Source organism: Mytilus californianus, unplaced genomic scaffold (genome assembly GCF_021869535.1).
Source record: "Mytilus californianus isolate M0D057914Y unplaced genomic scaffold, xbMytCali1.0.p SCAF_11, whole genome shotgun sequence".
NCBI classification, from domain to species: domain Eukaryota; kingdom Metazoa; phylum Mollusca; class Bivalvia; order Mytilida; family Mytilidae; genus Mytilus; species Mytilus californianus.
The window spans coordinates 68,900,850-68,923,573 of record NW_026262593.1 but is presented as its reverse complement, the minus strand read 5'-3'; the positions used below and the strand labels follow the sequence as shown (position 1 = coordinate 68,923,573).

Below are 22,724 nucleotides of genomic sequence, written 5' to 3'. Positions count from 1 at the left end.
GTCCTTGTTTGTATTTATATTTTTCACAATACATTATCAACATTGAATAAAATGTGATTTATACACCTATGAAATAATATCCAGTCTGTGTTCCTACACTTTCAAAAGAATTGAATTTTATTTCAGACTGGCATGAAGAGAATATAAGGCACCTACAACAAATGTGGGCACAGCATGCTGTCAGGTTTGTATAGTTATACCCCCCTTTAAAAAAGTGGGGGTATACTGTTTTAACTCTGTCTGTCCTTCCGTCAGCCCATCCATTCATCTGTCAGTCCGTCCGTCCCATGAATATTTCTATCGCATTTTTCTCAGGAACTACTTGACAAGGATTTCTGAAATTTGGTTTCAGGGTTTATATAAGTAAGTTACACCGTGTGATGTGTTTTCAGATTCATCACTCAACAACTTCCTGTTTACCGAACACTTGTATTATTTTACACATGATAGCCAAGTTGAAAATTTTCGTCACATTTTTCTCAGGAACTACTTGACAAGGATTTCTGAAATTTGGTTTCAGGGTTTATATAAGTAAGTTACACCGTGTGATGCATTTTCAGATTCATCACTCAACAACTTCTTGTTCACCGAACACTTGTATTATTTTACACATGATAGCCAAGTTGAAAATTTTCGTCACATTTTTCTCAGGAACTACTTGACAAGGATTTCTGAAATTTGGTTTCAGGGTTTATATAAGTCAGCTATACCGTGTGATGCGTTTTCAGATTCATCACTCAACAACTTCCTGTTTACCGAAATATTTCGGCGGGGGTATCATCAGTGAGCAGTAGCTCACAATTTTACTTGTTTGTACTACTGTAGTTGTTTGTTGAATTGTTACTCTTCAAAGGTTGTGTTGTTATTCATTAATTAGTACTTTTTATACGACCACAAAAAATTTTGGGGGTCGTATATTGCTATCACGTCGTCATCGTCTGAAGACATCTGGTTTCCAGACAATAACTTTAGTTTAAGTGTATGGATCTCTATGAAATTTAACCAAAGGTTCAATATTAAAAAAGGAAGGTTGGGATTGTTTTTGGGGGTGATGGTCTCAACCGTTTAGGAATTAGGGACGAAAAAGGGGCCCAAAACAAGCATTTTTCTAGCTTCAGGTCAATAACTTGTTTATAAGTATTTTGATTGCTCTTAAATTGTACCACAAGGTTCAATACCACAAGTAGAAGGTTGGGATTCATTTTGGGGGTAATTGCCCAAACCGTTCAGGAATGAGGGGCCAAAAAGGGTCTAAAACAAGCATTTTTCTAGTTTTCAGACAACTTGTGTTTAAGTGTATGGATGTCTCTTAAATTGTACCACATTTTACAAAAAGAAAATTTCTTCAAATGTTACATTTTTTGGAGGGGGGGAGGGGGAACCTTATTTTTGGGGAGGGGGGGGGGGGCAATTTTTTTTCCTCAAGATTTAAGAAAATTGGGAGTCATGATTTATTTTGCTAATTCTTTGTATCTAGTCTGAATTTACTAAGTATTGCGCAACAGCACAGTGTATTGCACAACATCAAGAAATATTCAATTGAATATAAATTCAAATCATATAACCGATTTCAAGTTCTTTGACTACATTTATTCTTTGTCAGAAACCTATAATGTGTCAAATATTTAATTACAATCCAAATTCAGACCTGTATCAAGCTTGAATACTGTGTCCATTTTTGCCCCAACTGTTCAGGGTTGGACCTTTACAGTCGTAACCAGCTGCGCTCGGTGAAGCAGTTTATTAAGGATGCAAGATGAATCTATTTGAAGAACTGCCCTGAATAAAACATGAATTTATTTATTGCTAAGAATGAAATCTAAATTTAGAAATATTAAGGTTTTAACAAAAAATTAACCTTTTAAGATAAAACATGTATTTATTTATTCTGAAAAGTAAACCCAGAATAAACTATATAATCTTTCAGAACAGAACATGAATTTATTTTACAGAACTGCAATGTTGAAAAGAATGCTAGAAGAGATGGACACTGCCAAAGTAGAAACAGGTATCAACTTCATTTTCTACACTGTCAAATATTTTAATGGTTTTGTTTGTATATTATTCAAAGATGTCGTCTGTTAAAATCTAGTTAAGGTGGCTGGGTGGTATAGATATCTAATATAGGATTTGGCAAATACTTTTTATAAATGAACTTTATCATATATTAAGTGGAAAATAAAAATAAAAAAATGGGTTCACCGTCTAGTTAAATTTTTTTGAAGGGTTCAAGTTTATTGGTTTTCATTCAAGATTACTATAGAAATGATAGGGAAATGAATGCATAGCCATCTTTTTTGAAGAATTTCTCATGAAACCTAATATAGGATTTTTTAATGTTTGTGTTTTTTCAGTTGCTGAAATAGTCTTTTTAAATAATAAAAAGTAAAATCAACAAGTCACCGTCTAGTTAAGACAAAAAATGTACATCATTAAAAATAATGAGCATTTTTTCAAAAAGGGAGATAACTGTGTCTTTTACACATTTTTCTAATTTTGAGACCAGATATAGAAAGACCTGGTTATACAAACTTGTTATACCTTCTATACATGTAAGACAATATATAATATATATAACATTTCCAAACAGTTGATTTGCATATTGGTTACCATGGCAACCAGCAGTCAAAATGGAAAATCACTATTTTTGGGGATTTTTTAAATTTTCAGTTCAAATTCAAAACCAAACAATTTGAAAAATGAGCAGGCAGTATCTATTACAATAGGGGTGTTTTTTTTTTTTTAAACCTGCATATTTATATGGACTCTGGAATCCCTGAGGCAAATAGTTCTTAGTTTGTCTGCCCGTTCACTTGTTTAATACCACTGGTTTCAGTTGATAATTTTAGTATCTCTTGCTTGATTGTAGTAAAACTTGCCTTTTTTATGAAACCTAGAGACTCACTCAGACACCTGACTTAAACTGATTTTTCAGTTTACAAAACAATCCCTCATCTGCAATAAATATCCCACCTCAGGGACCTCTAACATTAGTATTCCAATTTTGATGAAACTTTGCAAGGTATTTTTATTTTATTGGTGTTTTGTACATAAATCAGGCTGTTTTGACATGTTTGAATTACCTTACATTTGTCATTTGGTTTTATAGCTTGCCAAACGGTATGGAGTTGGCTTATTGTTGAAGGCCATTGGGGGACATATAGCTCTTAACTTCTATCTCTTTTGGTCTCTGGTAGCAGGTTTTCTCAGTGGCAATCATGCCCCGTATATCCCACCTTTTTATATATATTTGAAATTTTATACACAATGCTGACAAATATAGCACACAGGACAGCTTCTATGTTTGTTGTATAATGGAATTATTACAGGAGCATATCTAAGTTTGACATGGACGAATTCTTCTTTCATTTCCTAGTACTTGTTTATGTATAAAAATTAATACATGAGATAGTTGAACCTGATACACCCGCCATTTAATCCTTTTTTAGCTCACCTGGCCCGAAGGGCCAAGTGAGCTTTTCTCATCACTTGGCGTCCGTCATCCGGCGTTGTCGGCGTCGTCGTCGTGCGTCGTCATTAGCTTTTTACAAAAATCTTCTCCTCTGAAACCACTGGGCCAAATTTAACCAAACTTGGCCACAATCATCATTAGGGTATCTAGTTTAAAAAATGTGTCCGATGACCCCGCCAACCAACCAAGATGGCCGCCATGGCTAAAAATAGAACATAGGGGTAAAATGTAGATTTTGGCTTATATCTCTGAAACCAAAGCATTTAGAGTAAATCTGACATGGGTAAAACTGATTATCAGGTCAAGATCTATCTGCCCTGAAATTTTCAGACAAATCCGACAACCTGTTGTTGGGTTGCTGCCCCTGAATTGGTAATTTTAAGGAAATTTTGCAGTTTTTATACGACCGCAAAAAAATTTTGTGGTCGTATAATGGTATGACGTTGGCGGCGTCGTCGTCGTCGTCGTCGTCGTTGTCGTCGTCCGAAGACACATTGGTTTTCGCACTCTAACTTTAGTTTAAGTGAATGGATCTCTATGAAATTTTACCATAAGGTTCAATACCACAAAAGGAAGGTGGGGATTGATATTGGGGGTTATGGGACCAACAGTTAAGGAATTAGGGGCCAAAAAGGGGCCAAAAATAAGCATTTTGTAACTTCCAGACATAACTTGTGTGTTAGTGTATGGATCTCTCCGACATTGTACCACAAGGTTCCATATCACAAAGGGAATGCTGGGATTGATTTTGGGGGTAATTGCCTCCAAATTTTAGGAATTAGGGGCCAAAAAGGGGCAAAAAATAAGCATTTTTCTAGTTTCATGACAATAACTTGTGTGTAAGTGTATGGATCTCTTTGACATTGTACCACAGGGTTCCATATCACAAAGGGAATGCTGGGATTGATTTTAGGGGTAATTGCCTCCAAATTTTAGGAATTAGGGGCCAAAAAGGGGCAAAAAACAAGCATTTTTCTAGTTTCATGACAATAACTTGTGTGTAAGTGTATGGATCTTTAAAATTGTACTACAAGGTTCCACATCACAAAGGGAAAGCTGGAATTTATTTTGGGGGTAATTGCCCACAACGTTTAGGAATCAGGGGCCAAAAAGGGGCCAAAAATATGCATTTTTCTAGTTTCCAGACAATAACTTGTGTTCAAGTGTATGGATCTCTCTGAAATTGTACTGCAAGGTACCATACCACAAAGGGAAGGCTGGGATTGATTTTGGGGGTAATTCCCTAGAAATTTGAGGAATTAGGGGCCATAAAGGGGCAAAAAAATAAGCATTTTCTAGTTTCAGGACAATAACTTGTGTGTAAGTGTATGGATCTTTATGAAATTGTACTGCAAGGTTCCATATCTCAAAGGGAAAGCTGGGTTTGAGTTTGGGGTAATTGCCCTAAATGTTTAGGAATTAAGGGCCAACAAGGGACCAAAAAACAAGCATTTTTCTAGTTTCCAGACAATAACTTGTGTTCAAGTGTTTGGATCTCTCTGAAATTGTACATGTGAACCTCCCGACGGGAGTACAATAATCCTGTTTTCAGGGGTTTCCTCCCGACCTCCCGTTGAAGACAAAAAAATCCTGTGTATGAAATATTTCATGAATGAAAAATTTCAGCCCAACATATCTGGTGTAACTGACATTACCTGAAGTTATATTTTACCTGTAAATCAATTAACATGCATAATTATATGGCTTCACTTGTCACCTTGGGTGTCAAACATACTGGTAATCAACGATTTTTACCTCAGGCTAACTGCCGTTGTGTAATAAAACTTTGTGTAGTTAAAATGAATGTTGGGTTACTTCCCTTGATTTATCCTGTTTTAAGCTACTTTCCTTTAAATAATGCAAATTTTTAAAAGAATATAAATAAAATATGAATGGAACAAATAATCATAAAAGGATGGTAATTAAATGATTTTAAATGTCTTAGGACAAATAAAAAAATAATAATTTGAAAATTATTTGAGGGTTCTATACTTCCTTTTAAGGCTTAAATTGAAATTTATATATTAACTATGACCCATGTATACAGTTTGAATGTATTACTTATCAAGCATTATAAATCTACTTGCATAATATAAAGATAAAAAAAAAAAAAATCTACTTGCATAAGGATAAAACAAAAGATCTACTTGCAGATAGATAAGCAATTGTTTTGATTGCAATGAATAATGGTAAAACAGATATGACCTAAAAAATTTAAAGAACATACTAAAAAAGAAGAATGTTAGATTGAACAAGTTGAAAGTTTAAAAAGATAGAGAAAATTAATAAGTACAAGGGTACTATAAACATAATACATTCGGATGGACAGTTGAAGAAAACACACTTTAACAGACAATTTCTACAGCTTACGGTTACATTGACGACAGAATTTATGTCGATTAAAAACCTCCTGATCTGAGTCCTAATCTCCTGACCAAAATTTCCCAAACTCCTGATCTTAGTTTCACAGTCCATCACATGTATGAACTTGAAGTTGAAGGTACCATACCACAAAGGGAAGGCTGGGATTGAGTTTGGGGGTGATGAATCATAAGGGGGTTCAGAAAATTTGGGGGGGGGATTTTTTTTTCATTTTTTTTCTTTAAAATTTTCCATTTTAAATTGGTTATTTCTGATTAATATATAAAAGCAAATAATAATGATATGGTTTGAATAGATAAATTAAAATTTTTTAAGTTCTTAGACCACATTCATTCTGTGTCAGAAACCTATGCTGTGTCAAATATTTAATTACAATCCAAATTTAGTGCTGTATCAAGCTTGAATGTTGTGTCCATACTTGCCCCAACTGTTCAGGGTTCGACCTCTGCGGTCGTATCAAGCTGCGCCCCAGCGGAGCATTTTATTGGTTATTATCTTAAATATTAATATAGATAGAGATAAACTGTAAACAGCAATAATGTTCAGCAAAGTGAGATCTACATATAAGTTGTCATGACCAAAATTGTCAGTCAACCCCTTTAGGAGTTATTGCCCTTGATAGTCAATTTTTAACAATTTTTTGTAAATTTTTGTAATCTTTTACAAAAATCTTCTCTAAAACTACTGAGACAAATGTAACCATACTTGGCCATAATCATTATTAGGGTATCTAGTTTAAAAAATTTGTCCGATGACCCCGCCTTCCAACCATCATGACTGACTTGGTTAAAAATAGAACATAGGGGTAAAATGCAGTTTTTGGTTTATATCTCTGAAACTAAAGCATTTAGAGCAAATCTGACAGGTGGCAAAAATGTTCATCAGATTTAGATTTATCTGCCCTGAAATTTTCAGACGAATCCGACAACCCATTGTTGGGTTGCTGCCCCTGAATTAGTAATTTTACAAAAATTTTGCAGTTTTTTGTTATCTTAGATATCATTATAATATCTAATATCTAATACTATTAATTATAATTTTAACCTTATTTTACATGATTTCCAAAGCATCAGTAAATACAGGTGAGCGACACAGGCTCTTGAGAGCCTCTAGTTATATCTGTCAATTTATCTGTTTTATGCTTTTGAAATTACATACATAAAAAATTTCAGGTTAAATAGTGTGTTATTATATTTGTATTAAAGAGAAAATGTGTCTATAAGACACAGGATGTCCTGCCATTAAATGTAGGTCACAGTAATCAAATTGTTGATGACCTGTGTGGTATCATAAAAGAATACTGTAGTGATGATATATCACAATAGGTTTCTGTGAAATAAACCTAAACACAAGACTTAACCAAAGACACAAAAGCAATAAATGTAGGTCAAAGTGACTCAAGTACATTGTAATGTATAGTACTACTAGTATACAAGATGTCTGTGGAGAAAAAACATCACTGATATATTACCATTAGTTTCTGAGAAATAGAGATAAATGCAAAACTTTACTGGAAAGGGATGTACATACTTATGGACTGACAAAGGTATACTAGTATCAATCTATATAATCCATCCACATTTGTGGCAGGGCATAATAAAATCCAATCTTGGCAACTTTTTCAAATAAATATAAATAACAACATGCAGTATTGTGACAAAAGTACTCATTTATGATCAAATTTCAGTTCCCATAAATTACTTATTGAGATTCAATAAATTCCCCAAAAAATTAACTAATTTAAAAGTGTTGAAAAGCATGGTTTGATTATTAGCAGGCCAACTTCACAGGTTTATTCTATTCATATAACCTTATGATTTTCTTTTCACAGTGTGCCAATTTTTAAGAATCCTGTTCTGTATAATCAGTTATGCAAATACTTGTCCCCCCCTTCCTCCCTCTTACAATTAATTTAAGTGCACACATGTTTTTTATGCTAAAACAGTGTTTTTATACGACCGCAAAAATTAAAAATTTTTTGGTCGTATATTGGTATGACGTTGGCGTCGTCGTCGTCTGGCGTCGTCCGAAGACACATTGGTTTTCGCACTCTAACTTTAGTTTAAGTGAATGGATCTACATGAAATTTAACCATAAAGTTCTATACCACGAAAGGAAGGTTGGGATTGATTTTGGGGGTTATGGTACCAACAGTTAAGGAATTAGGGGCCAAAAAGGGGCCAAAAATAAGCATTTTTGTAACTTCCAGACAATAACTTGTGTGTAAGTGTATGGATCTCTCTGAAATTGTACCACAAGGTTCCATATCACAAAGGGAAGGCTGTAATTGATTTTGGGGGTAATTGCCTCAAAATTTTAGGAATAAGGGGCCAAAAAAGGGGCAGAAAACAAGCATTTTTCTAGTTTCATGACAATAACTTGTGTGTAAGTGTTTGGATATTTCTGAAATTGTACTACAAGGTTCCATATCACAAAGGGAAAGCTGGAATTGAGTTTGGGGGTAATTGCCCGAAACGTTTAGGGATTGGGGGCAAAAAAGGGGCCAAAAATAAGCATTTTTCTAGTTTCCAGACAATAACTTGTGTTCAAGTGTATGGATCTCTCTGAAATTGTACTGCAAGGTACCATACCACAAAGGGAAGGCTGGGATTGAGTTTGGGGGTGATGAATCATAAGGGGGTTCAAAAAATTTGGGGGGGGATCTTTTTTTCCTTTTTTTTTTCTTTTAAAAGTTTCCATTTTAAGTTGGTTATTTCTGATTTATATTTAAAAGCAAATAATAATGATATGGTAGGAGATACACACCAAACAGGATGTGTAAATTATTATATAATAAGTATTGTGCAATAGCAAGAAATTTTTCAATTGCACAGTATTGCACAATAGCAAGAAATCTTCAATTGCACAGTATTGCGCAATAGCAAGAAATCTTCAATTGCACAGTATTGGGCAATAGCAAGAAATATCCAATAGCACAATATTGCGCAATAGCAAGAAATTGTCAATTGTACAGTATTGCGTAATAGCAAGAAATATTCAATTGCACAGTATTGTGCAAAAGAAGATACTTTGTATAAATTGCTTATTTCTTGATCAATTTCAATGGGGTTTTATTCTTGAATTCTTGGGGTTCTTTAATATGCTGAATCTAACCGTGTATTAAGTTTTTGGATTTTGGGCCCCGTTTTAAATTGGTCCACATTGAGGTCCAAAGGGTCCAAAATTTAACTTTGTTTGATTTCATCAAAAATTGAATTATTGGGGTTCTTTGATATGCCGAATCTAACCGTGTATTTAGATTCTTAATTTTTGGTTCCGTTTTCAAATTGGTCTACATTATGGTCCAAAGGGTCCAAAATTAAACTTAGTTTGATTTTAACAAAAATTGAATTTTTAGGGTTCTTTGATATGCTGAATCTAAACATGTATTTAGATTTTTGATTATGGGCCCAGTTTTCAAGTTGGTCCAAATCGGGGTCCAAAATTAAACTTTGTTTGATTTCAACAAAAATTGAATATATGGGGTTCTTTGATATGCTGAATCTAACCATGTATTTAGATTTTTGATTTTTGGGCCCCGTTATCAACTTTGTCCACATTGAGGTCAAAAGGGTCCAAAATTAAACTTTGTTTGATTTCATCAAAAATTGAATTCTTGGGGTTCTTTGATATGCTGAATCTAACCATGTATTTAGATTTTGGATATTGGACCATAATAGGTGAATGTCCAATTTAAAATTTTTAAGTTCTTAGACCACATTCATTCTGTGTCAGAAACCTATGCTGTGTCAAATATTTAATCACCATCCAAATTCAGAGCTGTATCAAGCTTGAATGTTGTGTCCATACTTACCCCAACTGTTCAGGGTTCGACCTCTGCGGTCGTATCAAGCTGCGCCCTGCGGAGCATTTTATTGAGATTTATAAAGTTCTCAACAGTAAATTATTTTGATAAGTGTACCTGTTTCATTTCATATACTACTTTTATTTTCTTTGGTAGGATAGTAAGTTCACCAAATACAATGAACATGTGTATGACAATTGGGACTAAAATAACACGCAAGTTTTCCACTAAAAATTGAAAAATATATTGCATCAGCATACATTGTACTTCTTAACATATGCAAAAACAATCTATTTCCTGTAGCTTCTGTGTTAATTTTTATGTGTAAATATGCGTTATTGCCTAAATTGACCAAATAACTTTTTAGCTCACTTGGCGTCCGTCGTCCGGCGTCGGCGTTAACTTTTTACATTTTGAACTTCTTCTAGAGAACCACTGAATGGAATGAAACCAAACATGGCATGAATGTTCTTTATGAGGTGCTGACCAAGTGTTGTTACTTTGTAGCCGATCCATCATCCAAGATGGCCGCCAGCGGGGGACTTAGTTTAACATAGGACCCTATGGGAAATGCATACAAATGACTTCTTTTAGAGAACCACTGAATGGAATGTAACAAAACATAGCATGAATGTTCCTTACAAGGTGCTGACCAAGTGTTGTTACTTTGTAGCTGTTCCATCATCCAAAATGGCCACCAGTGAGGGACTTAGTTTAACATAGGACCCTATGGGAAATGCATACAAATGACTTCTTTTAGAGAACCACTGAATGGAATGAAACAAAACATAGCATGAATGTTCATTAGGAGGTGCTGACCAAGTGTTGTTACTTTGTAGCTGATCCATAATCCAAGATGGCCGCCAGCGGAGGACTTAGTTTAACATAGGACCCTATGGGAAATGCATACAAATGACTTCTTTTAGAGAACCACTGAATGGAATGAAACAAAACATAGCATGAATGTTCCTTACAAGGTGCTGACCAAGTGTTGTTACTTTGTAGCTGTTCCATCATCCAAAATGGCCCCCAGTGAGGGACTTAGTTTAACATAGGACCCTATGGGAAATGCATACAAATGACTTCTTTTAGAGAACCACTGAATGGAATGAAACAAAACATAGCATGAATGTTCATTAGGAGGTGCTGACCAAGTGTTGTTACTTTGTAGCCGATCCATCATCCAAGATGGCCGCCAGCAGGGGACTTAGTTTAACATAGGACCCTATGGGAAATGCATACAAATGACTTCTTTTAGAGAACCACTGAATGGAATGAAACAAAACATAGCATGAATGTTCCTTACAAGGTGCTGACCAAGTGTTGTTACTTTGTAGCTGTTCCATCATCCAAAATGGCCCCCAGTGAGGGACTTAGTTTAACATAGGACCCTATGGGAAATGCATACAAATGACTTCTTTTAGAGAACCACTGAATGGAATGAAACAAAACATAGCATGAATGTTCATTAGGAGGTGCTGACCAAGTGTTGTTACTTTGTAGCCGATCCATCATCCAAGATGGCCGCCAGCAGGGGACTTAGTTTAACATAGGACCCTATGGGAAATGCATACAAATGACTTCTTTTAGAGAACCACTGAATGGAATGTAACAAAACATAGCATGAATGTTCCTTACAAGGTGCTGACCAAGTGTTGTTACTTTGTAGCTGTTCCATCATCCAAAATGGCCGCCAGTGAGGGACTTAGTTTAACATAGGACCCTATGGGAAATACATACAAATGTCTTCTTTTAGAGAACCACTGAATGCAATGAAACCAAACATGGTATGAATGTTCCTTATGAGGTGCTGACCGAGTGTTGTTACTTTGAAGCCGATCCATAATCCAAGATGGCCGCCAGCGGGGGACTTAGTTTAACATAGGACCCTATGGGAAATACATACAAATGTCTTCTTTTAGAGAACCACTGAATGGAATAAAACCAAACATGGTATGAATGTTCCTTATGAGGTGCTGACTGAGTGTTGTTACTTTGAAGCCGATCCATAATCCAAGATGGCCGCCAGCGGGGGACTTAGTTTAACATAGGACCCTATGGGAAATACATACAAATGTCTTCTTTTAGAGAACCACTGAATGCAATGAAACCAAACATTGCATGAATATTTCTTATGAGGTGCTGACCGAGTGTTGTTACTTTGAAGCCGATCCATAATCCAAGATGGCCGCCAGCGGGGGACTTAGTTTAACATACCACCCTATGGGAAATACATACAAATGTCTTCTTTTAGAGAACCACTGAATGGAATGAAACCAAACATGGTATGAATGTTCTTTATGAGGTGCTGACCGAGTGTTGTTACTTTGAAGCCGATCCATAATCCAAGATGGATGCCAGCGGGGGACTTAGTTTAACATGGGACCCTATGGGAAATACATACAAATGTCTTCTTTTAGAGAACCACTGAATGCAATGAAACCAAACATGGCATGAATGTTCCTTATGAGGTCTTGACTAAGTGTTGTTACTTTGAAGCCGATCCATCATCCAAGATGGCCGCCAGAGAGGGACTTAGTTTAACATAGGACCCTATGGGAAATACATACAAATGTCTTCTTTTAGAGAACCACTGAATGCAATGAAACCAAACATGGCATGAATGTTCCTTATGAGGTGCTGACCAAGTGTTGTTACTTTGAAGCTGATCCATCATCCAAGATGGCCGCCAGCGGGGGACTTAGTTTAACATAGGACCCTATGGGAAATACATACAAATGTCTTCTTTTAGAGAACCACTGAATGGAATAAAACCAAACATGGTATGAATGTTCCTTATGAGGTGCTGACTGAGTGTTGTTACTTTGAAGCCGATCCATAATCCAAGATGGCCGCCAGCGGGGGACTTAGTTTAACATAGGACCCTATGGGAAATACATACAAATGTCTTCTTTTAGAGAACCACTGAATGCAATGAAACCAAACATTGCATGAATGTTTCTTATGAGGTGCTGACCGAGTGTTGTTACTTTGAAGCCGATCCATAATCCAAGATGGCCGCCAGCGGGGGACTTAGTTTAACATACCACCCTATGGGAAATACATACAAATGTCTTCTTTTAGAGAACCACTGAATGGAATGAAACCAAACATGGTATGAATGTTCTTTATGAGGTGCTGACCGAGTGTTGTTACTTTGAAGCCGATCCATAATCCAAGATGGATGCCAGCGGGGGACTTAGTTTAACATGGGACCCTATGGGAAATACATACAAATGTCTTCTTTTAGAGAACCACTGAATGCAATGAAACCAAACATGGCATGAATGTTCCTTATGAGGTCTTGACTAAGTGTTGTTACTTTGAAGCCGATCCATCATCCAAGATGGCCGCCAGAGAGGGACTTAGTTTAACATAGGACCCTATGGGAAATACATACAAATGTCTTCTTTTAGAGAACCACTGAATGCAATGAAACCAAACATGGCATGAATGTTCCTTATGAGGTGCTGACCAAGTGTTGTTACTTTGAAGCTGATCCATCATCCAAGATGGCAGCCAGCGGGGGACTTAGTTTAACATAGGACCCTATGGGAAATACATACAAATGTCTTCTTTTAGAGAACCACTGAATGCAATGAAACCAAACATGGCATGAATGTTCCTTATGAGGTGCTGACCAAGTGTTGTTACTATGAAGCTGATCCATAATCTAAGATGGCCGCCAGCGGAGGACTTAGTTTAACATAGGACCCTATGAGAAATACGTACAAATGTTTTGTTTTAGAGAACCATTGAATGGAATGAAACCAAACATGGCATGCATGTTCCTTTTGATGTGCTGACCAAGTGTTGTTACTTTGAAGCTGATCCTTCATCCATGATGGCTGCCAGATGGGGACAATGTTTAACAAAGGACCCTATGGATGATACATACAAATGTCTTCTTTTAGAGAACCACATACTGAATGGATTGAAACCAAACATGGCATGAATGTTCCTTATGAGGTGCTGACTAAGTTTTGTTACTTTGAAGCTGATCCTTCATCCATGATGGCCGCCAATAGGGGGACTTCCTTTAACATAAGACCCTATGGGAAATACATACAAATGCTTCTTCTAGAGGTGCACTGAATGGAATGAAACCAAAACATGGCATAAATGTTTCTTATGAGGTGCTGATTAAGTGTTGGTACTTTGTTGCCGATTTACTGTTCAAGATGGCCACCAGGATTTTTTATTAAATTACAGGACCAATATTAAACCAAATTTGGCCTCACTCATTATTAGGGTATCTGTTATGATTTTAATCTATTTTTACATGATTTCCAAAACCAAAGTAGAATCAGGTGAGCGACACAGGCTCTTGAGAGCCTCTAGTTTCAATCATGATGATGATGGGAATTTTTAACGACCGTGACTGGCTATACAGCCCTTGCACTGTCGTTTTTTTTTCTATTCAATTATACATGGTCAAGCACGTTTTATACTCATGTGGAAGTATTAAAAAACCTTAAAAATTTTAAATTGGTAGAAAAAAAACATTTTTATGTCATGATTCATGCATGTAAAGCCACCTTCTTTTGATAATCTTGTATTTTTCAGGCACACATTAATTTAAATTTTGAATAATTGTAATAAATCTTGAATCCTTGATACACTGAATGATTCTTCATTGAATTGCTTTACATACATGCTACATAATATATTAGGGCATTTAACATTGTTAAATAAATAAATGTAAAAAATAAACTACCTAAGCTACATGATTAAAATGGATATATCAGTATTGTCTTTAATAAAGATTGTATATTTACTTTGTCAACTCTTTTATAATTCCCTAATCTAACATGTCTAAGGTCATGCAAAGTCTATAAAAAATGTCTATTCAGTTTGAAAATAAAATTATTTCATTATTTTAAAGAGGTGGATTTAGGGGAGGTACATATATGGTTAATTCATAGCCTTTTTACATGTCCCACTTCAACCGTTGCCTTGTTTGGGAAGCCTTTTGCATCTTTTTTCGAAATCCTGGAAACATATTTGTAACATTTTGTTACCTGCATTTCTTTCAGACAATACCTGGTAAATGAAAATATAATATAAACACACTAGACTTGCACTTTCTCAATTAAATTTTTACAGGCCTTTTAAAGCTGACTATGTGGTATGGGCTTTGCTCATTGTCGAATGCAGCACAGTGACCTATTGTTGTTAATTTCTGTGTCATTTGTTCTTTTGTTTTATTGGATATCATACGGTACCACATCTTTTTTTAGCTCACCTGGCCCAAAGGGCCAAGTGAGCTTTTCTCATCACTTGGCGTCCGTCGTCCTGCGTCCATCGTCCGTCGTCCGTAAACTTTTACAAAAATCTTCTCCTCTGAAACTACTGGGCCAAATTTAACCAAACTTGGCCAATATCATCATTAGGGTATCTAGTTTAAAAAATGTGTCCGGTGACCTGGCCAACTAACCAAGATGGCCGCCATGGCTAAAAATAGAACATAGGGATAAAATGTAGATTTTGGCTTATATCTCTGAAACCAAAGCATTGAGAGCAAATCTGACAGGGTAAAAATGTTTATTAGCTCAAGATCTATCTGCCCTGAAATTTTCAGATGAATCGGACAACCTGTTGTTAGGTTGCTGCCCCTGAATTAGTAATTTTAAGGAAATTTTGCCTTATTTGGTTATTATCTTGAATATTATTATAGATAGAGATAAACTGTAAACAGCAATAATGTTCAGCAAAGTAAGTTCTACAAATAAGTCAACATGACCAAAATGGTCAGTTGACCCCTTAAGGAGTTATTGCTCTTTTATAGTCAATTTTTAACAATTTTTCGTAAATTTTTGTTATCTTTTACAATCTTCTCCTCTGAAACTACTAAGATGAATTTAACTAAAGTTGTAAACAATCATCATTAGGGTATGTAGTTTAAAAATTGTGTTTGATGACCCCGCCCTCAAACCAAGATGGCCGACATGGCTAATAATAGTACATAGGGTAAAATGCAGTTTTTGGCTCATATATCTAAACCCAAAGCATTTCTAGCAAATCTTTCAAAACAAAATTGTTCATTAGGTCAAGATCTATCTGCCCTTAAATTTTCAGACCATTCAGGCAACCCGTTGTTGGGTTGCTGCCCCTGAATTGGTAATTTTTAGAAATTTTTTCAGCTTTTGGTTATTATCTTGTATATAATTATAGATAGAGATAAACTGTAAAGAGCAATAATGTACAGCAAAGTAAGACCTACAAATAAGTCACATGACCAGAATGGTCAATTGACCCCTTAAGGAGTTATTGCCCTTTATAATAAATTTTTAACAATTTTCATAAATTTTGTAAATTTTTACAAAATAATTTCCACTGAAACTACAGGGCCAAGTTCATTATAGATAGAGATAATTGTAAGCATCAAGAATGTTCAGTAAAGTAAGATCTACAAACACATCACCATCACCAAAACACAATTTTGTCATGAATCCACCTGTGTCCTTTGTTTAATATGCACATAGACCAAGGTGAGCGACACAGGCTCTTTAGAGCCTCTAGTTTTATATACTGTAAATTCAGAAATTATTGCGATGTTTTTATTATTGCGAAAAATGCGACAGGGTTATAATCGCAAAAATTTAAACTCGCATTTTGAAATTTTTTATATGAATTAAACAAGATTTTTCTCAATATCGCAAAAATTTAAATCGCATTTTAGTCTAAAATGCCAAAATCGCAATAATAAATGCACGCAATAATTTCTGAATTTACAGTAATGTTCTACTTTTAGACAAAAATATATATTAAAATCATAGAATATCTACCAGCTCTTAACTCAAAATATGGACGTTCACTTCCCATATGTTAAAAAATACAAAAAATGTACACTCATTAGTATATAATAAAGAAAATATGAAAGTAATGAATCAATGAAATAACATGAATAACCTTTTACATTTTGCCACTGTGAAAATAATTATAAGAACTATTACATGTACCCCCCTTTTTCAATTCCAACTAATTTATAAGCATAGCCTGATTTGAATTAATCTAACTTTTTAATTCTGTTCATGAAAAGTGTACTGTTCTAGCAAAACACATACTGATATACCTTAATTAAGACATTTTACAGAAAATTTAACAAAGAGAACACAATTTTAATACAACAGTAAATTGTTTGAAATATATAGTTCAATATGCACCTCACCTTATCCATGTTATCGTTAAATAATCAACACAGTATGATATGTGCCAAGTTTTACATGAATAATCTACAGGAGGGACCCAGAATTTTTGAAAAAGAGAGTGGTGGGGTTACTGATGGATGGACAGACAGACAGACTGACAAAGTGCAAACCAAAAGTCCCATTCGACTTCGTTGGTAGGGGACTAATAATCTAAACTAACAACAGAGTAAATGAAAATTCTGTTTGTAAAAGAAACTCCTGCCTTTTTCCCCGAAAAATCAAATAGTCATTAGTATTAATTTACTTATGGTGTCTATGTAGACAACATTCTGTATGTATGTGCCTGTCCCAAGTCAGGAGCCTGTAATTCAGTGGTTGTCGTTTGTTGATGTGTCACATTTTTGTTATTGGTTCATTTTTTGTACATAAATTAGGCCGTTAGTTTTCTCGTTTGAATTGTTTTACATTTGTCATTTTGGGGCCTTTTATAGCTGACTTTATATTTGCGGTATGGGCTTTGCTCATTGTTGAAGGTCGTACGGTGACCTATAGTTGTTAATTTCTGTGTCATTTGGTCTTGTGGAGAGTTGTCTCATTGGCAATCATACCACATCTTCTTTTTTATATATAACACAACTGCCAAGTTGCAAATAAATGGTGATTTAGTCAACACACCAGGAGTCGGTTTTAAAAAAACTCACAACTAACATTTATCGTATATGAATTGTTTATGAATTACATTTCTAGTGTAAAACAAGTGTGAAACTGCTTCATAAGATACTAAAATGAAGATTGTGTTCTAATTTTTTCGATCTTTGTTTCAGTATTCATGAAAAGCAGCCCACTTGTTCGATTATTGCGATTTATCTTGTGTTTATCCAATCACGCCGGCAAGAACATGCCATTACCACAATACGGACGTGCATTTGCAACAATGAAAATAGCAATAAATTTTTTTGTTAAATTCTAGAATTACAGTTTTCGATAACAACATTCTTTTGTTATATATTTAAATCAAATAGATTATTTATAATAATCAAAATTAATTACGATTGACAATTACGACAATAGGATGACTTGCGATATCGATGTGCAACTTACTGCGCAGTTGGCGCAAAAATTTGAACCCGCGAGCCCCCTTAATTAAAAAAAAAAAAATGAAGCAATTTCCTGTATTTGATGCATTTTCTTGATTTATGTTGAATAGGAACAAAGTGGTAGGCAGTTATTTTGAACATGGTTGCCTCATTAAGATTTCTGTACAATGATTGGTGACATGAAAGCTAGATAAACAAATCTAATACAACCAGATGTTTAAACATTATGCAAATTGTTAACACCACAGACCCTGTATAGAAATCCCTATGTCTTGTAATCTGCAGCTTTCTTTGAAGTTGAGACAAAAACTGGGTCCTTTCATTTTTAACATGACCCATATTTTTAATGCTATCATGTCGTCGTCGTCCGAAGACACATTTGGTTTCCGGACAATAACTTTAGTTAAAGTGAATGGATCTCTATGAAATTTTACCAAAAGGTTCAATATTAAAAAAGGAAGGTTGGGATTGTTTTTGGGGATGATGGTCTCAACCGTTTAGGAATTAGGGACGAAAAAGGGGCCCAAAGCAAGCATTTTTCTAGCTTCAGGACAATAACTTGTGTGTAAGTGTATGGATATCTCTGAAATTGTTCCAGGGATTGAGTTTGGGGGGTAATTGCCCCAAACGTTCAGGAATTGAGGGCAAAAAAAGGGCCAAAAACAAGCATTTTTATATGACCGCAAAAACATTTTGGGGTCGTATATTGGTATGACGTTGTCGTCGTCTGAAGACACATTGGTTTTCGCACTCTAACTTTAGTTTAAGTGAATGGATCTCTATGAAATTTTACCATAAGGTTCAATACCACAAAAGGAAGGTTGGGATTGATTTTGGGGGTTATGGTACCAACAGTTAAGGAATTAGGGGCCAGAAACAAGCATTTTCTAGTTTCCAGACAATAACTTGTGGAACGGTGTATGGATCTCTCTGAAATTATACCACTAGTTTCCATACCACAAAGGGATGGTTAGGATTTGCTTAAGGGAGTTATGGCTCAAACCTTTTAGGAATTAGGGGCAAAAAAGGGGGAAAAACAAGGTTGTCCTGGTTAATGGACAAATACTTTAGTACAAAACATAATTTAAAGCAGTGTAAGGGAGATAAATCAAATACAATATTTGAATTACCTCCCTTACACTGCTTTTAAATTATGTATAAAGTAATGGTTAATGAACAATTATGACAATTTAAAACAGTGTAAGGGAGGTAATCCAAATACAACGTTTTGATTACTTCCCTTATACTGCTTTTAAATTATGTTTAAAGAAATGCATATTTATAAAGGAAGACCAGTAAAAATATCTGCAAATGTTGCATCTTTTTTTTTTTTTTTTTTAAATCCATATGAAAGATTTAACACCATATTTTAAATTCTATTATAAAATAGATTAAGTTAGCACTATGGTAAATTTAAATGGGTAATTGGAAATTTGAATTGCGATTATGACCATATCTTGAGGGAAAGGAAAGCATTTTTTGGGGGAAAAAAGGGGGGGGGGGGTAAAAAGAAATTGTGGGGGGTCAATTTTTTCTCATTTCAGATTTCAGAAATTAAAAAGAATTATTCTTCAAATATTATTTTTTTTTCAAATTTCAAATATTGAAAAATTTCAAGAAGTAATCTTTAATTGCACAGTATGGCGCATTAGATTTGTAAAATCTTTGACCACATTTATTTATTTGTTATGCCGAATCTAACAGTGTATTAAGTTTTTTAAATTTTGGGTCCAGTTTTCAATTTTCAAACATTAAGGTCCAAAGGGTCCAAATTAAACTTAGTTTGATTTTAACAAAAATTGAATATATGGGGTTCTTTGATATGCTGAATCTAAACATGTATTTAGATTTTTGATTTTGGTCCCAGTTTTCAAGTTGGTCCAAATTGGGGTCCAAAATTAGACTTTGCTTGATTTCAACAAAAATTGAATATATGGGGTTCTTTGATATGCTGAATCTAACAATGTATTTAGATTTTTTATTTGTGGGCCCTGCTATGAAATTGGTTCATATTGAGGTCAAAAGGGTCCAAAATTAAACTTTGTTTGATTTCATCAAAAATTGAATTCTTGGACTATAATAGGTTAATTAAAAATTTTTAAGTTCTTAGACCACATTCATTCTGTGTCAGAAACCTATGCTGTGTCAAATATTTTGCAAAAAAAGGGTGGGGGGAGGGGATTTTTTTTTTGGGGGGGTGTTCAATACTCAACAGTATAGTGTTTTGCACAAAAGCAAAAAAAATGGGTTAATTTTTATTTATTTTTTTGGGGGGTGGGGGGTCAATTCGCACAGGCACAGTGTATTGCACAAAAGCAAAAAATTGAATATAAATTCAAATCATATAACCAATTCTAAGTTCTTTGACTATAGTTATTCTGTGTCAGAAACCTATTATGTGTCAAATATTTAATTACAATCCAAATTCAGACCTGTATCAAGCGCAAATATTGTGTCCATTTTGGCCCCAACTGTTCAGGGTTGGACCTCTGCGGTCGTATCCAGCTGCGTCCGGCGAAGCAATTTATTTTCTGTCTGTAAGTGGTTCATACTGGATGTACTGGATATTAGATACTATGGAGTCTTAACATTTTTTGCCAGTATGGTTTGATAGTGATATTGGTGTCTCTCTCTGGAATGTAGATTCTCTGACTTTACATTATTGTGTTATATCAGACCATTCAATATAATGTTTTTAAAACTTTATTCTATTTCCAGATAGTGATATTGCCCCTTGGAGTGACCTAAGTCCTCCACTGTATTCCCAATCTGATTGGATAGTACCAGGAAAGGTCAAAGTTTATAAACCATTGTTAGAAAGACAGAAATGTGGTAAGATACAATATCTTGGACATGATACTACATTCTCTATTACCCTTTATTTTGAATTGTTAAAAAAAGAATTTCTCTTTTCAAACTGAGATGCTTCAAAATGGTTGTAATTACTGTTCCATTAGGAACACCCATTCTGTTGCTCATGACAAGTCAAATTCTGGTGACAAAAAAGATACAATAAAGGAGGACAGGATTGTGGCTACAACAAATGGAACAAATACATGGTCATTTGTGATAAGAATTTTAGATTGACAAGAATAGACAGACTTTTGTTAACACTAGGTGAAGTCAAAGTCGAAAAAACGAGACTTAGGCCTGCTGTTTCCTTTGGCAGCTGCAATTATTTGTTAAGTTTGAGATTAGGTCAGTTTATGGGGAGCCACTCATGGTATGCCAGTGCTATTTGGTATGTAGTTGTAGAAGCATTGGCACATTTAATTTTCATGGATAGTATTGGCCCCACCCCCTCAGGGGTCAATCTATTGATAATAAAAATTAGCATAGTTAGCATTTCAAAGTTTGCGATTAGGTCTGTTTGATGGGAACCAGTAATGGTAGGTAAAAAATATATTTGATATGTAGTTGTATTTGTATTAGCACATCTAATCTTCATAGAGATTATATGGCCCTGCTCCTGTAGTCCTGGCTCATTTACTTTGGAATTTTTGCTCATTTTACATGTTAATGTTTGTGATTAGGTCATTTTTTTTGTCGAGCTTGCGACTTTTGTCGCAAAAAGCTTGACATAGGGATAGTGATCCGGCGGCAGCAGCGTTGACTAACTTCTTAAAAGCTTTATATTTTCCAAGGTGGAAGACCTGGATGCTTCATATTTTGTATATAGATGCCTTATGTTATGAAGTTTCTGTCTGTCATATGTCCATTGTCCTTGACCTCATTTTCATGGTTCAGTGACTACTTGAAAAAAGTTAAGATTTTTTGTAATGTTAATTTCTCTCTTATTATGAGTAATAGGATAACTATATTTAATATGTGCGTACCTTGCAAGGTCCTCATTGCCTGTCAGGCAGTTTTCATCTGACCTCGACCTCATTTCATAGATCAGTGAACAAGGTTAAGTTTTCGTGGTCAAGTCCATAAATCAGATACTATAAGCAAAAGTTCTTTTTTATTTAGTGTATGGAATGATTGTAAGGTGTACATGTTCAACTGGCAGGTGTTATCTGACCTTGACCTCATTTTCATGGTTCAGCGGTTAAAGTTAAGTTTTTGTGTTTTGGTCTTTTTTTTCTAATACTATATGCAATAGGTCAACTATATTTGGTGTATTGAAATATTTTACAATGTACATGTCAGTCTGGCAGGTTTTATTTGACCTTGACCTCATTTTCACGGTTCATTGCTCAGTGTTTAGTTTTTGTGTTTTGGTCTGTTTTTATACGACCGCAAAAAAATTTTGCGGTGGTATATTGGTATGACGTTAGCGTCATCGTCGTCCGAAGACACATTGGTTTTCGCACTCTAACTTTAGTTTAAGTGAATGGATCTCTATGAAATTTTACCATAAGGTTCAATACCACAAAAGGAAGGTGGGGATTGATTTTTGGGGTTATGGTTCCAACAGTTAAGGAATTAGGGGCCAAAAATAAGCATTTTTGTAACTTCCAGACATAACTTGTGTGTTAGTGTATGGATCTCTCTGACATTGTACCACAAGGTTCCATATCACAGAGGGAATGCTGGGATTGATTTTGGGGGTAATTGCCTCCAAATTTTAGGAGTTAGGGGCCAAAAAGGGGCAAAAAAACAAGCATTTTTCTAGTTTCATGACAATAACTTATGTGTAAGTGTATGGATCTCTCTGACATTGTACCACAAGGTTCCATATCACAAAGGGAATGCTGGGATTGATTTTGGGGGTAATTGCCTCCAAATTTTAGGAATTAGGGGCCAAAAAGGGGCAAAAGAAAAGCATTTTTCTAGTTTCACGACAATAACTTGTGTGTAAGTGTATGGATCTT

The 22,724-nt window shown here is 35.0% G+C and overlaps 2 protein-coding genes across 11 annotated transcripts in view; both read left to right on the top strand.

The window, feature by feature from the left end:
• The window catches only part of LOC127720580 (microtubule-associated protein futsch-like), a 338,813-nt gene that overhangs the window by 220,818 nt on the left and 95,271 nt on the right, over positions 1-22,724 (top strand). The window lies entirely within an intron of this gene.
• The window catches only part of LOC127720581 (tRNA pseudouridine(38/39) synthase-like), an 85,045-nt gene that overhangs the window by 42,373 nt on the left and 19,948 nt on the right, over positions 1-22,724 (top strand). For all 3 annotated transcript variants that reach the window (XM_052227203.1, XM_052227202.1, XM_052227204.1), the window contains 3 exons: positions 127-184; positions 1,953-2,008; positions 20,626-20,739. In XM_052227203.1, the coding sequence (XP_052083163.1) occupies positions 127-184; positions 1,953-2,008; positions 20,626-20,739 (228 nt within the window). The remainder of the gene's footprint in view (positions 1-126; positions 185-1,952; positions 2,009-20,625; positions 20,740-22,724) is intronic.